The sequence below is a fragment of the Colletotrichum karsti genome, assembly GCF_011947395.1.
Source record: "Colletotrichum karsti strain CkLH20 chromosome Unknown Scaffold9, whole genome shotgun sequence".
NCBI lineage: Eukaryota > Fungi > Ascomycota > Sordariomycetes > Glomerellales > Glomerellaceae > Colletotrichum > Colletotrichum karsti.
This window is the reverse complement of record NW_024065909.1, coordinates 863,270-883,523: the sequence shown is the minus strand read 5'-3', so window position 1 is coordinate 883,523 and position 20,254 is coordinate 863,270. Positions and strand designations below refer to the sequence as shown.

At 55.1% G+C, this 20,254-nt stretch overlaps 5 protein-coding genes across 5 annotated transcripts; 1 reads left to right on the top strand and 4 right to left on the bottom strand.

The window, feature by feature from the left end:
- Window positions 1-1,952: 1,952 nt before the first annotated feature.
- Window positions 1,953-3,932, bottom strand: CkaCkLH20_03798 (uncharacterized protein; the record flags this gene model as incomplete). The annotated part of the gene is made up of 2 exons (XM_038886517.1): window positions 1,953-3,503; window positions 3,570-3,932. 2 exons carry the CDS (start codon window positions 3,930-3,932, stop codon window positions 1,953-1,955), a joined length of 1,914 nt encoding a protein of 637 aa, XP_038748359.1.
- Window positions 3,933-5,192: 1,260 nt separating this feature from the next.
- CkaCkLH20_03797 (cytochrome b5-like Heme/Steroid binding domain-containing protein) lies at window positions 5,193-6,081 on the top strand (the record flags this gene model as incomplete). Its single annotated transcript, XM_038886516.1, has 2 exons — window positions 5,193-5,489; window positions 5,584-6,081. 2 exons carry the CDS (start codon window positions 5,193-5,195, stop codon window positions 6,079-6,081), a joined length of 795 nt encoding a protein of 264 aa, XP_038748358.1.
- Window positions 6,082-6,854: 773 nt separating this feature from the next.
- CkaCkLH20_03796 (extracellular serine-rich protein) lies at window positions 6,855-7,852 on the bottom strand (the record flags this gene model as incomplete). The annotated part of the gene is made up of 3 exons (XM_038886515.1): window positions 6,855-7,149; window positions 7,399-7,738; window positions 7,804-7,852. The coding sequence occupies 3 exons, from the start codon at window positions 7,850-7,852 to the stop codon at window positions 6,855-6,857; spliced, it is 684 nt and encodes a 227-aa protein (XP_038748357.1).
- Window positions 7,853-15,712: 7,860 nt separating this feature from the next.
- On the bottom strand, window positions 15,713-16,210 carry CkaCkLH20_03795 (uncharacterized protein; the record flags this gene model as incomplete). The annotated part of the gene is made up of 2 exons (XM_038886514.1): window positions 15,713-15,760; window positions 15,824-16,210. 2 exons carry the CDS (start codon window positions 16,208-16,210, stop codon window positions 15,713-15,715), a joined length of 435 nt encoding a protein of 144 aa, XP_038748356.1.
- A 926-nt stretch (window positions 16,211-17,136) lies between these two features.
- On the bottom strand, window positions 17,137-18,634 carry CkaCkLH20_03794 (carrier protein; the record flags this gene model as incomplete). The annotated part of the gene is made up of 4 exons (XM_038886513.1): window positions 17,137-17,934; window positions 18,084-18,160; window positions 18,288-18,309; window positions 18,596-18,634. 4 exons carry the CDS (start codon window positions 18,632-18,634, stop codon window positions 17,137-17,139), a joined length of 936 nt encoding a protein of 311 aa, XP_038748355.1.
- Between the last annotated feature and the right edge of the window lie 1,620 nt (window positions 18,635-20,254).

Sequence of the window (20,254 nt, the reverse complement as noted above, 5' to 3'; positions counted from 1 at the left end):
TACCACGCCGATTGTGCCGTCTTAGCCCGCCAGGGCCAAAAATTCGATTTCGTCGCCGTTGCACCAAGGTTCCCTCCCGGTGCCGAGCCAAGATTCCGAGGCGTCATTTCCCGAGAGCTTGTACAACTTCGGCTGTTTTTAGACTCCATCAAATTCGTTTCCTGTGCGTGGGATGTTTTGTCCACGTCCTCTTCCGTTGGAATAAGTTCTTAGGCTAACGTCTTTACTGTAATCACGCCGGCAGTTCATATGCGTACCGCATATATGTATGGACTGTCGCCGTTGCTCCAGAGGAGCTCAAGTAGTTGACCTTACTCTAGGCTTACAGTTCTTATAAAGCAGCATAGGAACTGGCCATATATACTGGGTATCATTAAAACAGATAGATACGAACAGGAGAAGGACTAGTATTGATGGGCTTAATCCAGCCAAGGCTGGGCGTAGGTATGCTCGTGAGAGCTATAGGGGATAGGCAGTGTGCGTGATCGCCAACCGGAGTAGATGATGGTGGTGTCAGGCATATCACGAAGATGCTGAGCCTTCCAATCGCGAATCCCTTGATGCCCTCATCATGCCACGTAAAGATTACCTACAGGATATTCGCTCACGCGGGCATCCATCACCAAGGTCGAGGTCGAAGTCGTGTTCGAAGGACATACGCTGCGTGGCTAGCTGACATGATGCAAACGACGTCGCGATGACGATGAGAAACAAAGATTCGCGGGCTTACGGAGACGGCTGTAGATATGGACTCAAAGGGAGAAACATACAGATATATCAATCAAACATGGATAACAACAAGTGGTAGGCGGGCGGTGTTGGTATTCAGGATCCCGAGATACATGCTTAGTCCTCACCTCCAGCCCCGGCAAACACATCGAGAGTGGCTCGTGACGTCTCGCAGCTGTTCACCTATCGCGGTCGCGGCTTTCGACGTATGGACTATGTTCTCTGACGCTGGCATCACCCAGCCCGCGCATCAATGCAACCGAGAGATGGCGAACCCCATCTCGCCCGTCCTACGAATGTCAAATGTCCCGGTAGGCCATGTCTCGGCACAGGGAAACGGGCTGCGATCAACCTTTTCCCGTCATACCTTACCAGGTCTCACATGGCACAGAAGCAGACATCACCGACGCATTGCCTTACACTGTCAGCTTTCGTCGTTTCGTGCCATTCATACCTCATCAAACCCTCGCGAGAGGTAAACGAGTCTACAGACAGTTACACCCAAAACAGGACGGAGCAAAAAAAGCAGTTTTAACAGGTATAAAAGCAGACTCAATTACGCATCGGATAACATGAACTGGAAAAACAATGACCTCTCCCTCCCCTTCTCCCCGTTAAAACCAAAACATCTTTTGTTCGTACAAAAAACAATAACAACAGAGGCCGTATGTAATACTACTCAATGAGGGTAATCCTGTACCCCTTCCATCCCAAACTCCTCATAAAAGTAGAATAAGAAAGACTCATCCTCCTGGTATAATCCCGCCGTTCCGTTGGGCCAACCCCCTCCCCCCCTTTCCGAATCCATAGAACCGGCAAATGACAGAACGCCGTGACAATGCAGAGTGTGAGGGGCCCGGGCCGTGAGAGCAGGAAGGAGGATATCCAGAAACCAAAAACAACTCCACCCCAAGAAACATAAACAAGACAAGAGAAAAAAACAAAAGACCTGCCCTGTGTCCCCTTTTTTCCCCTATCCGGAAACGCCGTCGTGTCGTGCGTAGGTTCTGTTTCTTCTTTCATGTACGGTTGGACCAACCAAACGGGTCCCGCGTCATCCTCCAAAACCCATTCCCCGCCGCATCCAAAAGCCCCGTCGCCCTCTGTAGGGGGCTCATAGGAGGAGCTGGTGGCGGTGGTCGTGCCGGCCTGCCCGGCGTGGGCGGCCGGGGCCGGTAGAAGCCCGTTCGGCCGCGCGGTTCCGTGTGAGGCGCGGAGGGACTCTAAGCCTTCGCCTTGGGGACCGGCTGGCCGGCGGGGGCGCTAACGTCTCGCCGTTCTCCGGCGCCCTCGATCATCTTCTTGCGCGGTGTGGCGGTGCCCTGAGCGATGGACTTTGCGCGGCCGCGGCGCTCGCGGATGCGGGCAATAGCCTCTTCGCGAGTCATAGTCGGCGTCATGGCTGGGTTGTTGACATCGAAGGACATGTGGGACTCTCCGGACGGCGTGCGGGCGCGCTCGTACCGGGGCACGGGTCGGGGCTTGTCGTCACGGACGGGGACGGTCGTTGTCGTGGTCTTGGTGTAGAAGGCTGCGGCTGTGTGCGGCCGAATGGTGTCCTCCGGGATCGGGGACGGGCTCCTAGACGACGGGGACTCGGGGCGGGCCGGGGTGTCGGGCATGGTGGGGATGGACGGGAGAGGAGCGCTGTGGGCCTCGCCGTCGCCGCCGCCGTGGGGTGCGTTGAGCAGGGACGCTAGGGACATGCGCTCTTGGGCGAGCACGGCGAAGGCGGGAGGGTCGAGGGAGGGCGTGCGGGAAAATCTTGGAGGGGCGTCAACAGGAGTTGGAGGCTCGTTGGGGGAAGCCTCACTGTCGTCATGTAGCTGTCTCTCCTTCTCCCTGCGGGCTTCTTCTACCTGCTCTGCTTCTTCCTGAGAAACAGTGCGGAAGATGCCTTCGCGAGGGCAGAAGATGGTGCTTCTCCGCTCCTCCTTTGATCTCCTCGGAGCCGGGGCAGGGGCCTCTGGCTTCTTGAAGATCTCCTCCTCCTTTGGAGGGGTCTGGGACGCTCTCAGCGACGGCCGGCGATCCGAGAACGAGTCCCGTCCTTCACGGAGAATGACCAAATCACTGGCGTCGGCGATCTCGGCTGGTGGCATCAGTCTCCTGCGCGGGGACAGGATGCTTGGTCTGTTGGAGCCCAGGCTCTGCCTCGGCGACGCGATGCTTCGCCTCTTGTGGGACTTGGCGCAAGGGCAGCAGCGCAGCTCACACTCGGCCTGCATGAAATCAACAATCTCGTACGCGCGGTCAGCACGCTGGCGCTCCCAGGAAACCTGGAGGCTCAGTTGTTCAATCTCCTCCTCGCTGGCGGCGGACGACACGATGTCGACGGTGGAGAGAGAAAAGACGCGCGGCTTCTTCTTAGGCGACGCGAACTCGTCGTCTTGGGCGATGTCGTTCTTGGGGAGCGGGATGCGGCCTTCGGCGGCGATGCGGGCGACTTCTTCCTCCTTGGCCAGGGTCTTGAATGCGTCGCGCTCTTGCTCGAGCAGCTTGGCGCGCTCGAGGGCTTCCGTGAGCTGTTCTTCCATGCTGACCATCTGGTAGCGAGCCTGGAATGCTTCTTCTTCCCTAGCTTTCGAGCGCAGCTTCTCGGCGTCGAGGTTATCGGATGACGCGCGCCAGCCGTCGCGGGCGGCCTTGAGCTCTTCTTGGAGCTTGATGATGGTCGACTCGTTTTTGAATGTCTTTTTGCGGGCCAGTTTGATCTCCTTTTCCCAGGCGGCTTTCGTGTGTGCGTATGTCTCCTTTGCGCGGCCGTATTGCTCCTGCGAAGAGGGGTGTTAGAATTGCTGTTGTCAACGTCGACGTCGGGGGACGACAGAATATCTCACCATGACGGTCTCTAGCCTCTCGCTCACGCGCTGCTCCCTCTCCTTGCCCTTCTCCAGCTGGACGCGAAGCACCTTGCACTCGTCCTTGTAGCGACGGGCCTCGCCTTCGGCCTCCTCGCGGCCGAGCATGGCGCGCTTCAGGGCGGCGTCGGCGGTCTTGCGCTCTAGAGTCTTGGACTGCATGGCCATGGAGTTGAATTGGGATATCTTTTCGTGGACGGAGCTCTCGCGGCCCTCGCTGCCGCGCGGGGAGGGAAAGAGGTTCCGAGCATCGCGCTTCTGGTTGGCGCGGTCTGGGGTGATCGGGTTGAGCGGACCGCTCGGCGACGGCGACGGCGGTGTTGCGTCGGCGCTCTCGGCCATTTTGTGAGTGTGCGATGGGGTGTCTTGAAGGTGTCGTCGCTACCTATAGCTGGGCTATCGAGCGGGCGCCTTCCTCTAATGCGAGTGATGGTTCTTGGGAATACTGGTTATGGTGTTGCTCCGGGCTGTTAGGGGCATGAGAGCAGGTCACACAAGTCGCGTCGACAATGATGACGGCGATGGCGTTTGGAGGTTGCTTAACGCAGGTGGTATCATGTAAGGGAGGTCGAGGTTCGGGTATAGGTAGGCAGGGCAGGTATCTATCTCCAGGAAAGGTGCGGCGGGTGTTTACAGCGCAGTTGTACTGCAAGCAGGGCCGGGTTGACTGGGAGACGCGGAATGGATTGCCCTAGCGAGATGGCCGACTCGGTTCTGAAATGGGATTGGGCATGAAGAATCGCCAAATGACCTAATCAACCCCACTTTTTGGAGAAAAAAGCCGTTGACCCAGAAAAAACTGCATCCCCTACAGCACGATAGAAGAATATGAGGAATGCGTCAATGCAGTACACGTATGCTTCGTAGAAGGATACCTGAGATACGGATAAAGAGGTGACAGCATCATGCGAGGAAAGAGAGCATTAGATCAAATGCCTTCCTTGACAACTGCCACAGACATCGATGCTCTCGGTGCAATTAATTAGGTCTTCACTTGTCATCGTCCATGGTGTGCATCGCCAGCTGAGACCAGCTTCTGGAAGCTTACATAGCACAGCATCAGGAGGCCGCTCAAGAGGCTCAACTACCCACTATCGAAGTTCCCAAGACACTATATTTGTAACTCGCATCTCCAAGGAACCGTCCTGCTGTCCCCAAAAGGCAGTGAAGGGTCCCAAAAAAAGGGACACGCCTTCGGATGACCTGGATCCGCAGCGGCCTATCAGACGCCGTCTAAAAGTCACTTTTTGCGCATATGCTCCGTTCCCCACGTCTCGCTCTCGGCATCCCGTCGCGTCGAACAATTAATACGGCCCTTTACCAGCGACTGGATACCTGTTTGCTGGCTAATGCAGTAGTATATCCGTTGTCCGTCCCTTTTTTACACGGCAAAGGGGAACATTGGATGTCCGCAGCTTCCGTCTGTCAGGCCACATCGACAACATCTTAGCAGACCAGGGGTGACGCTATCTTTAGCACCACTTACTTTGCAGCTCCAAATATCCCGTAAAAGTCGCGAGACCCGTTCAGGAGCTTCTCCCATTCTCACTTTTTTTCAACAACCACCACCACCCGTACGAAATCAATCGCACACACATAGCAATGGCAGACGACACGGTGCGGCAGCGCAAGCCGCAGCAGGAAAAGGCCGAGGTCGAAGACGAGGACAACCTCTTCGCGGGGACCCCGGCCGAGCACTCGAGGGGCAAGAAGAAGGGCAAGCGGTCCCGCGACGACTCGGAGGCGTACAGCCCGTGGGTCGACATCCTGCGCGTGCTGACCTTCCTGGGCCTCGCCTCGTGCGCCCTGAGCTACCTCATCAGCAACGGCGAGAGCTTCTTCTGGGGCTTCAAGAACAAGCCGTGGTACCTGAGGGTGGACTACTGGAAGTCCAAGATCGTGAGTCGCCTTCCCTCCCCCGTCTTCATTCCCAGCCGTCATCCCCCCCTCTCTCTTCTCTAGAGACCAAAGCTGACAAAGAACCCCAACGCAGAACGGCCCCCTCGAGCTCACGCCCGACCAACTCCTCGCCTACAACGGCTCCGACCCGGACAAGCCCATCTACCTGGCCATCAACCACACCATCTTCGACGTCTCGGCGAACCCGCGCATCTACGGCCCGGGCGGCTCCTACAACGTCTTCGCGGGCCACGACGCCTCGCGCGGCTTCGTCACGGGCTGCTTCCTCGAGGACCGCACCCCGGACATGCGCGGCGTCGAGGACATGTTCCTCCCGCTCGACGACCCGGAGGTCGACCGCCACTGGACCTACGACGAGATGCGCGCGCTGCAGGAGCGCGAGCTGGCCGAGGCGCGGGACAAGGTCCACCAGACGCTCAAGCACTGGGTCGACTTCTTCGGCAAGAGCGACAAGTACATGAAGGTCGGCCGCGTCGTGAGGGAGGAGGGGTGGTTGGAGAAGAGCAAGCCGCCGAAGCTGTGCGATCAGGCGGCCAAGGGAAGGGTGAAGAGGAAGATTCCTGAGAAATAGTTTGTCGCTTGATCGGGGAGTGTTCTCTTTTTCGATTGAATATATTTGCTCTGTTCTTACTGAGGAATGGCTTCTACTGCTGTGTTTGAGATGGCGCCCACGGCGGAGGGAGGGGTCCCAGCAGTACTGTTGATTCCAACATTGGGGTGTCTAAAGGAATTCCATGACTGACTAGGCCATGATGCGAATTGTCAGTGTAAGGAGACTCGCGCAGATACTGGACAGAATACAAGCACGCGGAAGGAGACAAACAATGTCGGGACAGAAGACAGAGCTCCGCACAACTGACTAGACAGAACTGTAGAGATAACGCGAGACAACCCGCTCGAAAGCATGTTAGAAGGACACATCCGGCAAGTCAACGCGGCAATAAATAAGTCACCATCATCTGAACAGCAAGGTACCGATCAAGAAACTCGATTTAGATGCAATAGCAACGCACGCAGAGTCACGCCGTTTCCAGCGTGGAACCATGCACAGAAAGATTCCCCGTCTAGTTTTGGAATTTTTTCCTCCCCTCGTCGTCCTTCCCCGTCATCAACCCAATACACATCCCCTGCGGGTTGAGAAAAAATATTGCCGCCCATGACAGGATGATAAAAAGAACATGATAAAAAGTGAATGGTATTAAGATCATCATCACAATGTTACAACCGTTAACCAGACCAACTCCTGGCCCATAAACCCCCCCGTATACCCAAGCCGCCGTCGCCGGGCTGTGAATAAAGAGCCTTCGACGGCGGCCGTCCGCCTTTTGTGTCAACGGCACACGCTTACATGAGCATGAAGGTGGCGCCGAGGGCGAGCAGCAGGGTGCCGGGCGCGCTGAGGGAGGCGGCGCCGGCGGTGGGAGGGGAGGAGGGGGTGGCGCCGGCACCGCCGCCGTTGTTGGAGCCGCCGCCGTTGCCGGAGCCGGAACCAGAGCCGGAACCGGAGCCAGCGCCGCCGGTGGGGCTGGCGGAACCGCCGCCGGAGCCGGTGCCGGAGCCGCCGGGGATCTGGGCCTGGGGCACGGTCTTCGCGGCCTTGGCGTAGTTGGAGAGGGAGCGGGTGGCGTTGGCCTTGGTGCTGTTTTGAGGGAGTGACGGGTTAGCCGAGGGTCTTGGAGGGGGTGTTCATGCGTTGTGGGAAGTTTGAGAAGATGGGCGGGTGTGTCATCGTCCGAAATGTGAAACGCGAGGCTCTTGTCACACCACAACCGAGGAGGAAGGCCCAGGAGGTGACGCGTGCGTTGCCAAGGGTCTCGCGACAGTGCAGTTCCCTGAAAAGCGGCGAAAAAAGAAAAAATCGAAAAAGGAGGCTGAAAATTAGACTCACTTCTCGTTGATGACCATCACCATGCCGTTCTGGCAGTGCTTGCCCTGGGAGCAGTAGAGCCACATGGGGGTGGTGCTGTTGACCATGATGGTGAAGGCGGGGATCTGGCCGGCGGCGGCGGAGGCGGCGACGGGCTGGTAGCCGGAGTAGACGCCCTTCGCGGAGGTGTTTACGTTCTGGATGGGGATGCACGGGTTGTCGAAGGTGGACTGGACGACGGAGTGGTTTCCGCCGCGGAACTGGAACTGGACCATGGAGCCGACGGCGGCGTTGATCTTGTCGGGGAAGAACTTGAGGGTGTTGTTGGTCGAGGCGACGGAGACGACTTGGACGTCGACGGCTGCGGTTGTGTTAGTCTTGTGTGTTTCCGTCTCCCGCTTTTCCTTGCACCCAGATGTGACCTACCCTGAGCAACGGCGGCCAGAGCCGAAACAACCATGGCGGAGATATGCATTTTGATCGGTTTGTTGTTAAGAAATCGGTAAAAAGGAAGGGGTCGTAATTGTTCGTCGAGAGAGTGACTTAAAAAGTTGGAATAGAGCTGAAAAGCGACTCGCGCTGTATAGGACTAGCCTCTGAAGAGTAGATAGAATTAAACGCGAATGAAGAAGAAAAGGAAAAATCCCGCGACCTAAACGGAAGCGAAGATGGGAATGATAGAAATAAAACTCTTTTTTTTGATGACCGGAAAAGGATCAGAAGAGGGGGGGTGAGAGGGAACGGCATGAATTTAAGTCGACTGCTCTCTCACACTCGGGATCGTCCCAAGGCTTGGTCGCGAGATGCCAGAAAACCTCAGACCCCTGCTCGGGCGGGCGTCGTCGTTGCATCTGAAAAAAAGAGACAAGTCGACTAGGGGCAAAAGGGAAGAATTGAGGCGTTGAGTCTGGTTGACAGGGGTGGCTGCCCGGATGGACGTGGGTGAAGGGGCGAGGAGGCTGATGGTGCGTGGTTGAAACACGTTTTGACCATCACCAGCCGGGGGCCACATGGGTGTGTGAAGTGTGAGGCCAAGTGCAGCTCTGGTTTTGGCCGGGATTTTGGGCGACACATGTTGCCCTGCTTCCTGCTTGCAAGCGCCGTGCCGTGGAAATGGGGGATCCGCTGGACAATTGAGAAACACTTTGGGACCTGGCCTTGCAGGAGATTGCCTGTTTGTCTGTCTGCTATGGTGATGCTCGTTGGCACTGGTGCTTCTGCTTCTGCTCGTACATGCTGTATGTAGACGTCGGTGATTTTCCTTTCCCAACAGGGCCCCGCGGACTTGAATGACTTGGTAGACATGCTAGTAAACTGGGTATTATTGGGCACTTTCCACTCGCAAGGTGCCGTGCCGTGTAGGGAGCCCTGGTCTCGGACGCCTGTCAGAAAAAGGATGGGGAATTTCGCCCAAGTAAGAGACCGGACACAGGTAAGAGACACTAAGAGAAAGAGAGTGGTAAGGGAGGGAGCCGTGAAAGCCGAGTCTGCCAACCCGTTGCCCGTTTCTGGAAAGAAATGAAGGATCTGGATAGGCCGATCCGAGAAGAAGCCGCGTGGACGATGCTGAAGATTGAAGAGTGGCCCAGAGAAAAAGAGCTTGGACTTAATTCCATGGGTGGTTTTGGCTATTGCTGGCGTACATGCTATGCAGTAGTAGGTCCACGGCGCCGCGCCATGTCAACGTCAACTGATGATGACGGGCCGGAGACCAGACCAGGCTGGAAGCGTGCGAGATGGAGAGACGACGGCAAAAGTGTTACCGTCCGGCGGTACTGTGTTAGATGGGATTACATTACGGACCTGGCTGATGCTGATGCTGATGCATTGCCTCATGAGCACAGCCAGGTCCGCCCATATGCTTCCGTACCTGACTTAATTCGACGTTGACAGAGATAAGAAAAGAACAAGCGGTTCCCTCCTCTGGTCGATGTGCCGTGCCGTGACGAATGACCGGACGGCGTTCCAGAGGGTGTAACGGTAGTTCGTCCTTGAAGTCGGCAGACAGAAAGTCATCTCAAGAATGATCAGTCCGAGGAGGTTCAGCCAGAACCTACGGTGCAACCATCATGACTTGCAGGAGGTGAAGCGGCGGTGCTGCATGTTCGACTGATGGTGTTAGCGGTCGAGTCCCTGGACCACCGGCGGTCCTGCAACGAATGCCAGGCGTGTTCGGGGCGATTGACGTCCTCTCTAGCATCACATAGCAATAGGAGAGAAATGGAAGAGAGAAGTTGAGACTGGGTTTGGGTGGTAGCGCGTGTCAACCAAGTCGGACGACGTCGAAGCCGAAATAAGGTTTAGGCCCGCACTGTCCGTTTAGCGAACCCAGGGGCTCGCTTAGCGGCCCACAACCTCTCGATTGAAGGGTTTTCATTGGCCACTACCCCTGAAAGAGGCTGGCGCTCGGATGTGCTTCACCCTCCGTCAGCCCTCTGACATTTCCGCGACAAGGCTTGTTTCAGCGCGGTCTTCACTGCTGCGGTACGTACCTTTACCCCTGTTCATTCCCCGTCTTACCTAAGCTTTCTCATCTCCATCTTCACCTCCGTAAACCGTCGATGCTCCGTCTGCAGCCCATCATCTCTACACCAGGACTTTCGACGGCCAGCAAGAGCCTAGTCCGCACACTGCAACGCTCCCTCTTGGTCCGTCCAGTCGGTCAGCCCATCATTCACTTTCCCTGCCGCTGGCCTGTCGTCTGTCCTCTCACCTCATCGTCATTGGATCTCCATCTCCGTCTGGGGGCCTCGCGAAAATCCTCCGACGATACATTAACAGACCACCCGGGAATCTCCAAACAACCCACCTTCATCCTTGTCGTCATTCTCTTGGTCCCCTTGGCTTTTCTCTTCCGCCGTTGCTTGTCTGCTTCGTCCTGTCATGGTCTCAACCAACCATACGGCCAGCTCCCTTCCCCTTCCCCTCCGTCCCCCGACTCGCCTGCGCAGTCAAGAGTCGTCATACCCTCGTCCGCCGCCTCTCGGTGCGTCACAGAACCTCGAATGGGGCAGCATTGGCGTCTGATGTCTTCGCCCTCCCATGTCCACCAGCCCGGTCGAGGACCGCTCCTATTCGCGGGGAAAGGGAGACACTCCCCTGTTTCTCAACACCAGACCGCGGTCATGTTGCCTTGACGAGTGGTAGCCGCACGCACACATCCCAGAATGGAATCACTCCATCAACGGTCAACCTCGTCTTGCCTGGGTACGGATACGCAAGATTCGCTTCCCGAGATCTGGCATCAATCATTCACGTCTCCACACCGACGCCTCTCATGCCTTCTTACCAGGTACTCAGGCGGAGACTATCCGCCCTCCTCGTGATCACATACGCCTGCTCTTCTTCCACAACGCATCCCGCGGCCCTTGGCTCTTCAGCACCCAGGGTATCGCGGATCGGCTCACGCCCACACATGACATCCTGCCTGCCGTCCATGCAGTAGCCATCCCTTCCCCGTGGATCCTCAAAGGGACTCAACCACAGGGGACACAACCGCATACAGCCAATCCGGCCGTACCCAGAGCACCACGAGTTAATAGCCGCCCTACTGATATTGACCAGACCCTCTTTAACCCGCCGTCTAACCGACCAACATGTTTCGTCCTCCTAATCTTGGCTTTTCCCAGACGCAGTCGGGGTAACTCGAATCCGCTCTCGACCGAAACGAAACACCTCACTCCTTCATAATTCCCCCGACTCACATCACCTCGACACGGCGCCCATCAACACTCCAGCAGGATCTAAGAATAGTGGACCGCATTGTTTCTCAGCAAACCAAAGAAGTAGCAGGTTCAACCCATCCTCGACAACATGTCGCGCCTTTCAGAAACCTCTGTCTGTGTTTGGACTGATCTTTTTTCTCTCCTTCCCTCCGCTGACAATCGTCCAATCTTCTTTTTCCTCCCAACATTGTCTTACACTTTCACGACGCGAAAAACTCTGTTCAACACACTTGAGCACAGGCGCGCCGTCTCCAGACCGCCTCACACCCGGTCACCTATCCGTGCCAATCGCCCATCACCACCGCCCTCCCCCTTGGCATGTAAGGTATTCCTGGGCAAACGAACCCGAGGCAGGGCTACCCGTGATCTCGATAACGCAACTCTGATTGTTTTAGCGAGAGGGGATTCGAGGCGGACACGGCCAACATTTGCCCATGTCGCCGTCATGAGCCTCGCCTTCTCCGAACCACCTGCGCTAAGAACGACGTGCGCGACTCCGCGGTTCGTTCTGGGAGAAAAAAGCATATCCGGATTTCAGACGACGGAGCTGTCCTCCGGGTCCAGTTGTCTATCGAGACGGATTCTGGAGTTCTACAGATTTGGAGTTCAACAGTACAGCCGAGTCAGAATGTATCCGACCGAGTTGGTTGTGGTCTATCCATAGGACTATGCTGATTGGGTGCGATCAAACTTGGCAAGTGTCGATGACAGACAGTCAGTTACCGTCATTCTGAACGTTTGATCCCCCCAGAATTCCCGAGTTGAACATGGTTGAGCCGTCTAGACGTTCGCTCGTCTCAGTGGTTGCTCTCTGTTCTAGTGGCATAGGAGAAGGCTCCGAGGCAAGGTGTCGGCCGTAGGGCTCGGCCCGGTCGCAAGCTGGGGATCTTTCACCGGCGGTCTGCGTGTTTTTCATGTTGTGGATCATGGAAACATTACCGCGACGGCACTTTTTCGTGCCGACTGCCGGCTTTCAAGCTTCTCTTCGCGGGCGTCTGGCATTTCAGTCGCTTGTCGGCCGAGGACGAGCTCGGAGGTGTTAACCGCGAGTACAGCCGGGATGCTCTGAGCATTTCAAGGTCATAGAAGTTTGGCGCGAAGAGGCGATGTCGAGCGTAGACATAATGGGGTTAGATCGATGCCGGCTACGCAGTCAAGACTAACCTGAAGATGAACTAGGAAGAGTGAAAATGACACCCAGGTAAGACAGTAGAAGCAACGACTACATTGTTAGATTACAGTTCATGACGCGCGGAAGGCTAGGCCACATCTCGAATACGAGGTCGCAGTGCTTCAATAATCAGTAACAGCTTCCAGCCCCAAAGAACTTCTCCCACCATGTACGAGAGCATAACAATCTAGCCCTGTACGCTTGGACGCATCGGGATTAAAACACATGTATAGGCAGAAACCAGTGATATTACATATAGCAATCTACTCAGTCCTGCTTCTTTCACGAGACAAATCCAGACTTCCCAACACGCAAACCCCCCAGCTCAGCCCATTAATCATCTTTCAGCATCCATCCACCACCGGCAACTTTTGCCGGCAGGGCTGGACTTTTCCAGACGTTGATATAACAAGACTCAAACCAACGAGCAAGGGGCCGGTGCACTTTCAGGCGAAACTCGACGGCAAGTCCATGCAAAGCGCGTCTGTCAGAGGGGGGCGAGATCCCTGTATGACGAACATGGGGTATTCGGCAAAAGTGTACCGTTTTCGATGATGCGGCTCTTTCGTGTCAGGGTTTGGGGTGGGGTGGAGGGGTGATGGGTATTTCTGGATGATGCGAGGTGTGAGATGTTGTCTGTTTGTGTTCTTCAGGGTTTTGTGGTGATGGTACGCTGATGGGTGTCTGGGTTTAGGGCAGACGTGACAGCGCGGAAACGGATCCAGAAATGATGGGACGTTGAACATCTCACGCCGCCTGCTACTGCTGCTGGCTCGGTGGTTTAGCGGATGATCTGCCCTCGTCTTACACGAGAGTGTCATCCGCCATGTCGCAGGATTTCCATTTCGCTCACGCGCTTTTGAACCCTAGATGGAGAGACGCGTTTAAAAATCGGCACGTCGTGAAGTCGCTTGGATCTCTGCGTGTTGGAGTAAGAGGTTATCGGCTCCCCTAGACCTCACTTAAACTAGGTACTCTCCTGCCCTCCAGCTGATAGAGGAAGTGTGACGTGAGTATGGGATGGAGTGTACACGTGCAACTCCAGATTTGGCCTTCCGTTGGGTTGGTTGATACGACACCCACCCTTGATCTAGCGGATGGAGAGAGCTATCGTGGTTGAATCTGTGGAAGTGCTAAGCTGTCTTGAGCCTGTTCATGGTTTGATGCTGCGATGGGGGAACTCTGGCATTGAGAGGCGGCGTTGGCTGGAGAGGGAGACTGGTTCTGTGCTTTGTTGATTCTTGTCAGATCCTTATGGCGTTGACTTGGTTAATCTACATGAACGATTGTTGCCTTGGTCGGTATGTCGAGTGGTAAGTAGATATGTCTACCTTCACCAATGAGCTCGTTTTTGACAGCATTCTCCGCGCTGCTTCTGTGATGATCTCATCATCCGCGTTTTCTCACAGCCTTACGACATTCACCCTTTCTCAATTACAGCCTTGTACACAACATTATGTTTCCTGTTCGTCGAGTCTACGTCTTCATGCTAATAGACGTGACAGCCCTACACGTCCTCGACGTTTGTGTCTTGTCCCGCTGCGGACATTTCGTATGGGTTTTGTGAAGTGAGAGTACTTCATGTTAGTATTAACCCCGGCCCTCCGCCTATTTCAATTTTCAATTGCAACTACATGAGGAGCGAGTGTCCAGGAGGAAGGGGCATACATAGTCGCAGCCTTCATCCGGGACGTCCTTCTCCATATCACCACGGACTTAACCCGCCCAATACTGAGTGCCATTGTTGATGATGACACCGCCTTGATCAGTCGACAAGAAAAAATTGTGTTCGAGCCAGTTAGAAAGCGCGTTTGCTATCATGCTCAGGCCGGAGTTCTTACGCCGACATCTCTTGGCTTGAAATGCTCATATGCTCATAGGGGACACCCTCATTTCTTGCTACGCATTTTGTCGTGGATGGCTTATATATAGTTATGGTTGGGGTAGCGAGTAGAGTGATTCAAGTAGATTTCTCCACAGACGTTACGGAGGTTGTCCAGAGAGAACCGAGGCATGTTGGAGTCGTTAGTCACAGAGGAGTGAAGTAAGGTTGTCTTCGTTAGTTGAGTTCCGGTCCTCACAACTCCAGCTCAACAATTTCACGAGTTAAGTCTATGATAACGCAGGCTCATTGATGCAGCGTTCGTCACGAGCAGCGTAGAGAGAAATGCGTCCACAGCCTTCTCATTGCCTAAAGCCAGGCCGAACCGCGCAAACTGGCCGAAATCTAACACCTAACCGCAGTACTTTTCATCTTGTACAGAGTTATCCCGTGAACAATGCCTTTGTGGCCTGTTTCGGTTGAATTTTTCTTGTTATGTCGAAGTTATTCAACATCAAAAGCTCATGGCATTTGGTTGTATCCAGATACCCCTTTCCTCGGAGATGTGAGCGGCGGGCAGGATAAAACTAATAATGCATATCCCCACAAGATTTCCAATGGTTTCTTTACGGTCTAGCATCTTGAATAACTATCCTTTGACCCTGTTCATGTAAATCCGAATTGTTGTCAAGTCGAGGTGGGCTGAAGGTCGCTCGACTCTGTCGCGCTCCCTCTCACGCCATCTTCAGTTTAGAGAAACCAGTGACGCCTCAACTCGTTTTGGTTACTCCCTTGGCTGAGTTTTCCATATACAGGTGGCTCTAAGAGCTTAAACGACTAAGAGTAGCTACTGGATACAGGTAAAGCTAACACACGTCACGCCGTGAGAGGAACACGGGAGCAGGTGGGTAAATCACGGTTGGTGTACGATCCCGTGCCAGAATCAAGCGCCCCGTTGTCTTATTCCAACGCCCAAAGGTGTGAATTACTTGCTGGTGAGAAGTGGTATGCGCGACTCCTGCTCCTCGCTGGAAAATGTTAAAGCACGAGTCGAAGGAGACATCGACCTGATCGTTTTATGGCGACGAGCAGAATCTGGCACGGCGATGGAGATGGAGGCTAGTACAAACGGCCAGACAGGTAGGTACATGCTGGTTGTTATTTTGGGTAAGACCTCTCGAAGATACCAGGAACTGAGAACCGCCCGCACGCCCCTGTCGACCAGAACTCGACGATGAGGCTGCGTTCGTTCGTCACTTGGCTCTCATGAAACGGGGACAGCAACCGCAATTTCAGCTGCCGAACCTGACAGGTGCGTTTCCTACGGCGGCCTACCTAAGCTCGTTGCGGGATAGGATCCCCATCGAACTGTCTTCTCCCAGGAGCATCTTCTCACGAATCACGACCGCAGAGCGTTGTTTTCATTGCCAACTAAACTCAGTCTCCCGTTCTCATAGTGTTAAGACGAGGCAGCCAGGTACATTGACCAAGCGCGTACAACAGAAAAGGCGACAGAAGCCCAACCTCAGCTGTCCCACCAACTCTTCATAGCAAATAAAAGGGGGTATCGTATAAACTCATCAAACCTCTCACCCTCCCCAACCGCGCCTCCCAGACTCAGAAATCCATCAACAACTGCGGCGCAATCTTCTCCAAATCCTCAACCTAGCACTCGTCAGTACATCCATGCCCCCCCAAGTCTCGGAAGCACATCACCAAGACACTCACCTCAAGAAACCCATCAGGTCTCTCGTGAACACACCGCGCAATCGCCTCCCTGACAAACACATCCATGTACTTCCCCGCGGCGTCGTTGGCGGCCCTCGACATCTTGGTATCCTCCTTCTCGAAGAACTCGTGGAGCAGCCTCGTGAGCAGGTCGCCCGGGATGGTGTTCTCCGGGCCGTCGTCCGCCTCTTCTTCTTCCTCCTCCTCCTCTTCCTCTTCTTCTACTGCTTCCTCGGCTCGGGCGTCGCTGTCGGAGAGCTCGAAGGGGCCCGACTTCTTCCTGCCCTGCTGCGCCGGGGCTGTCTTGCGCTTCGTCGTTGTCGAGGAAGGTTGTGTGGACTTCGAGGGACGGCCGCGTTTGGCGGGTTGGGTTGGGGCTTTTGGCATGTTTGCGGGTTTGTGGAGGTTTCGGTAGGTAGGTTGGTTGGTGTTGCTGTTCAGGACGACGGAAGGGTCGGTTGACGTTGACGTTGACGTTCGACGTCTCGTGGTGGCGTGTTGTGCACGTGTATGGGGACGAACGAACCGGCTACGCGGGACCAAATGGAAAGCCAACGGGAAAGATATGTCAGGTGTCAGTCAAGGGTTCGCCGCAGCAGAGGTCCGAGATCTGATCTGACTTGAGATCAGGCGATCCTGGCGGCGGGCGGCGGGGGGGGGGAAGATGTGGGGGAACGTCAGGAAGGAAGCACGGGAAGCTTGGAGAGACGCGACTGCGGAGTGCAGACGCGGCGGTTCGGCGCTAAATGAATTGGCCAATCAGAGGTGGGCGGCGTCAAACTCTGAAAACTTCCAGCCAGATCACCACACAAATCATCACCGGCTTTAAAATCACCAAAATTCAAAGGCAGATGTCACAGATGCACGAGTACAAAGCTGAAGGTGAAAACAAGGAAATCTTCCCATTCTACCACGAAGGGATCTATCGAGTGTCATGCAAAACCAAGGAAAAATCCACCAGGATTGACCAGAAGCCAGTCGAGTCCAGCGTAGACAGGGTTGCGTGAAGGCATGCAATCGGGAATTGCTTTAGTGTACAAATTACAGTGGATTAGGTAGCCAGCAAAGCTCTTCAGGTCATGTGTAAAGAGAACGCCTTGCCAAATGCCAGTCTAAACCACGAAGGACCGGCAGATCCAGACAGTCTTCCATGTGTGTCCGTATCGAATAGTCCCTCCGCAACTTCCATCTCACCCCTTTTGTCAACCGAATCCTCATCTAATCCCAGCCAGCCACGAATCCCCACAGCCCGGGTGTTCGCCAACTGCCAACCCGCCACCAGACGAAGTAGTGTTTATACACGAGCGAGGTGTCTATTTGAAGGCCTTGCCGAAGAGGATGACCTGGAGCTGGTCGTAGATGGAAAGGACACCAGCACCGGCAACACCACGGAGGATGTTGGCACCGGCACCCTTGAAGAGAGACTTGACACCCTCCTTGGCGATGATCTGCTTGCCGGCGTCGAAGGAGCTCTTGTACTTGACGGCCTCACCGGAGGTCATCATCATGCGACGACGGATGGTGTCAAGGGGGTAAGAGGCGATACCGGCACCGGTGGTGACGAGCCATCCGAGGGCGAAAGAGGCAAGGAAGTTGTTGGCGAGGGAACCGACGAGGACAACGGGCTTGATGGAGTCGTACATGCCGAAGTACAGACCACGGTAGACGACGATACCGGCGACGGAGGGCATGAAACCACGGTAGAGACCGGCAATACCGTCGGAGGCGAGGGTCTTGCGGTAGACGTCAACGAGACCGTTGAACTGGCGCTCACCACCCTTCTTGGCGTTCTTGGCGTCGTTGGCCAGACGGGTACGGGCGTAGTCGAGGGAGTAGACGAAGAGCAGGGAAGTGGCACCGGCAGCACCACCGGAGGCCAGGTTACCGGCCATCCACTTGGCGTAACCGTCACGGTCCTTGTTGTAGCCGAACATCTTCTTGAACTTGTCGCGGAAAGCGAAGTTCAGGGCCTGGGTGGGGAAGTAACGGATGACGTTGGCGGTGTTACCACGCCACAGGGACATGACACCCTCGTCGGCGGCAGTGCGCTTGAAGCACTCGGTGATACCATCGTACTTGCGGTCAAGACGGCCCTGCTTGATCATCTCATCCTGGGAGGTTGTTAGTGAACTGTTGGTGGCGGGTGTGTGTGATAGGCAGGGGCCGTGGTCACGTGTCAAGACGAATCGACATTTGCCGGGGTTACCCGGCTGGACCACAGCTGGCCAACTGTCAACACGGCAAAAAAGTTCTCACTAACCTGGTTCTGGATGAGGAGCTTGACACGCTCGATGGGGGCAGCAGCAGTCTTGGAGACAGCGGCAGAGACACCTCCCACTGTAGGAAGTCGTTAGTGAATGTTCTGGAAATGATGTGCCTTGATGTAGCGCCCGCGGAACCAGTTCGCCGGGATCGGAGAAGCAGGAGCTCGCGAGGCGTCGATGTCGGGATCAATTGTACGTACTGAGGAAGTCAGCCAGGAAAGGCTGTGATGAAAAGTTAGCTTGATGTTTCTGTTGAATGTTTCCCAGATGCCGCAGATATTTCCCCGGTACCAGCACATCAGCCCAACCATCGTTGATAGACCCGCGATAAGCCATTGTCGCATCAAATCGCAGTGCCGATGTCGTCGTCAAGGACGTGTCGGGTAGGGCATTGCGAATATCGATGGGCATTGATGGCCGGGTCCACGATGGATGGAAGCGATGTGACCGGTAGCGATTGGAAATTTATCGCGCAGCACCAGGTCGGAGGGGTGAGGGTGAAGCTTACCGGCATGCCCAGAACGCGAACCTCTTCCTTAGGAGACATGATGGCTGTGGTTTCTTCTCAAAAGATCAACCTTGGAGAAATGAATGAGCGGAGATGGACGGAGGAAGGAAGAAGGAGGGCTGGAAAAGTGCGAGTTGAGAGAATTTAAGTGCTCCAACTGTAGCAGGTTTGAGGGAGGGAAAAAAAATTCCTGCAGGGTGGCCGAAGAAGGAACAGCTTTTGAGCGAATCTTTCCGGGCGCGCTAAAAAAGGAGCAAGGGCCACCCGCCGCCGACTCCACACGAAGCCACTGGACCGCTGGATTTGATGACCGGGGGGGCACTCTCAGTGCTGTCGACAGCCCGCAGATTCAGTGGCCCCCTTCCAATGGTGAATCGAAGCCCCCGTACCCCCCGTACTGAGCTCGCTGGGAAGGTGCAGATGGACGAAGTTTTTTTGGCCGGGCAACTGCTGCCTGAGGCTATCGCGCTAGTCTGCCATGGAATTGAGATACCGGTTCACCCCGAGATTTGCACGGGGACTCCGCTGCTTCAGAGCCGTCAGCACACCCGACGAGCCGCCTTTGCTGGCTTCACAGGCTCTGGACTGGCCTGGAGTGAAGTGGCCACAGTGTTCGATGGGGTTTCCAATGGCTGAATATTCACGGCATCAGGGTGCCCGTTTCGGCTAACGGGAGGGTGCGAGAACATTTCCTCAGTTCCTGGGGTACGGATAAGCACGTAAGTACATCGGTACGGATAGATGTAGATATCAAACAAAAAAAAAATACGACGGCACGGATTGGACGGTCTGGCCCTGGCTTTGGCTACCCGGGTAACAAAATTTCATTCCATGGCCATTGTTGAAGTAATTGCCAATCCATTTCTCTGTTGCTCCTCACATCGTCATCGTCATTGCTGTTGTCGTAGCTATCACCCATTGTTATGATTATTTGCTGAAGCCTCCTAGTTCATCACCTCGGGAGCTCTACCGACACCACAAAACAACGATATCGACGGCTTCCATCATCCCGAAATCTCCTCCCATGCCCCGGTGCCAAGGACCAGACGGGGCAGCCTCCAGCGTCTGGGGTCTGTTAGTCCTGTCAGCCCGCAAAAAAGAACGGCGTCCTCTGTCCAATCCTTTCAGCCGCCCCTCTGAATTCGCAATCCGCCATTGACCTGCATCCAGACAGCCGAGCTTAAAAAAAGAAAGAGAAAAACACAGGCTTCAGGGGTTGCTGCCGTAACACGGAGATATTGCCTGTGTACGGAGTACAGAGCACCTACCTTCCAGGCCCACGGCCGAGTCAAGGCCGCCTCGGGCCAATTCAGCGGAAATGGCAATCTGTTTCCAGTATCTGCGTCTGTTTCTTCTTACGTAGCCAGACCGACTCACATGCCGCAGATTGGGCCCTCGATTGCGGGATCAATGAGGCTAATTAGATATTGTGCGATACCTCTTGAGAGATTGGGCTGCGTTTGTTTACATTTGATACAATCGTGAACGACCCCCAAACGACCGTCTGGAAATGATGGAGCATCTATGGATCCGGTCCACGAACGCCAATATAAAATTTGCCATCCTTGATAAGGGGATGGAGGGTTGTTTTTTGCCTCTCGGATGCGGCTAGGCTATGGGAAGACATGCATACCGTGCCGCGCCGTACATCGCCTCCGT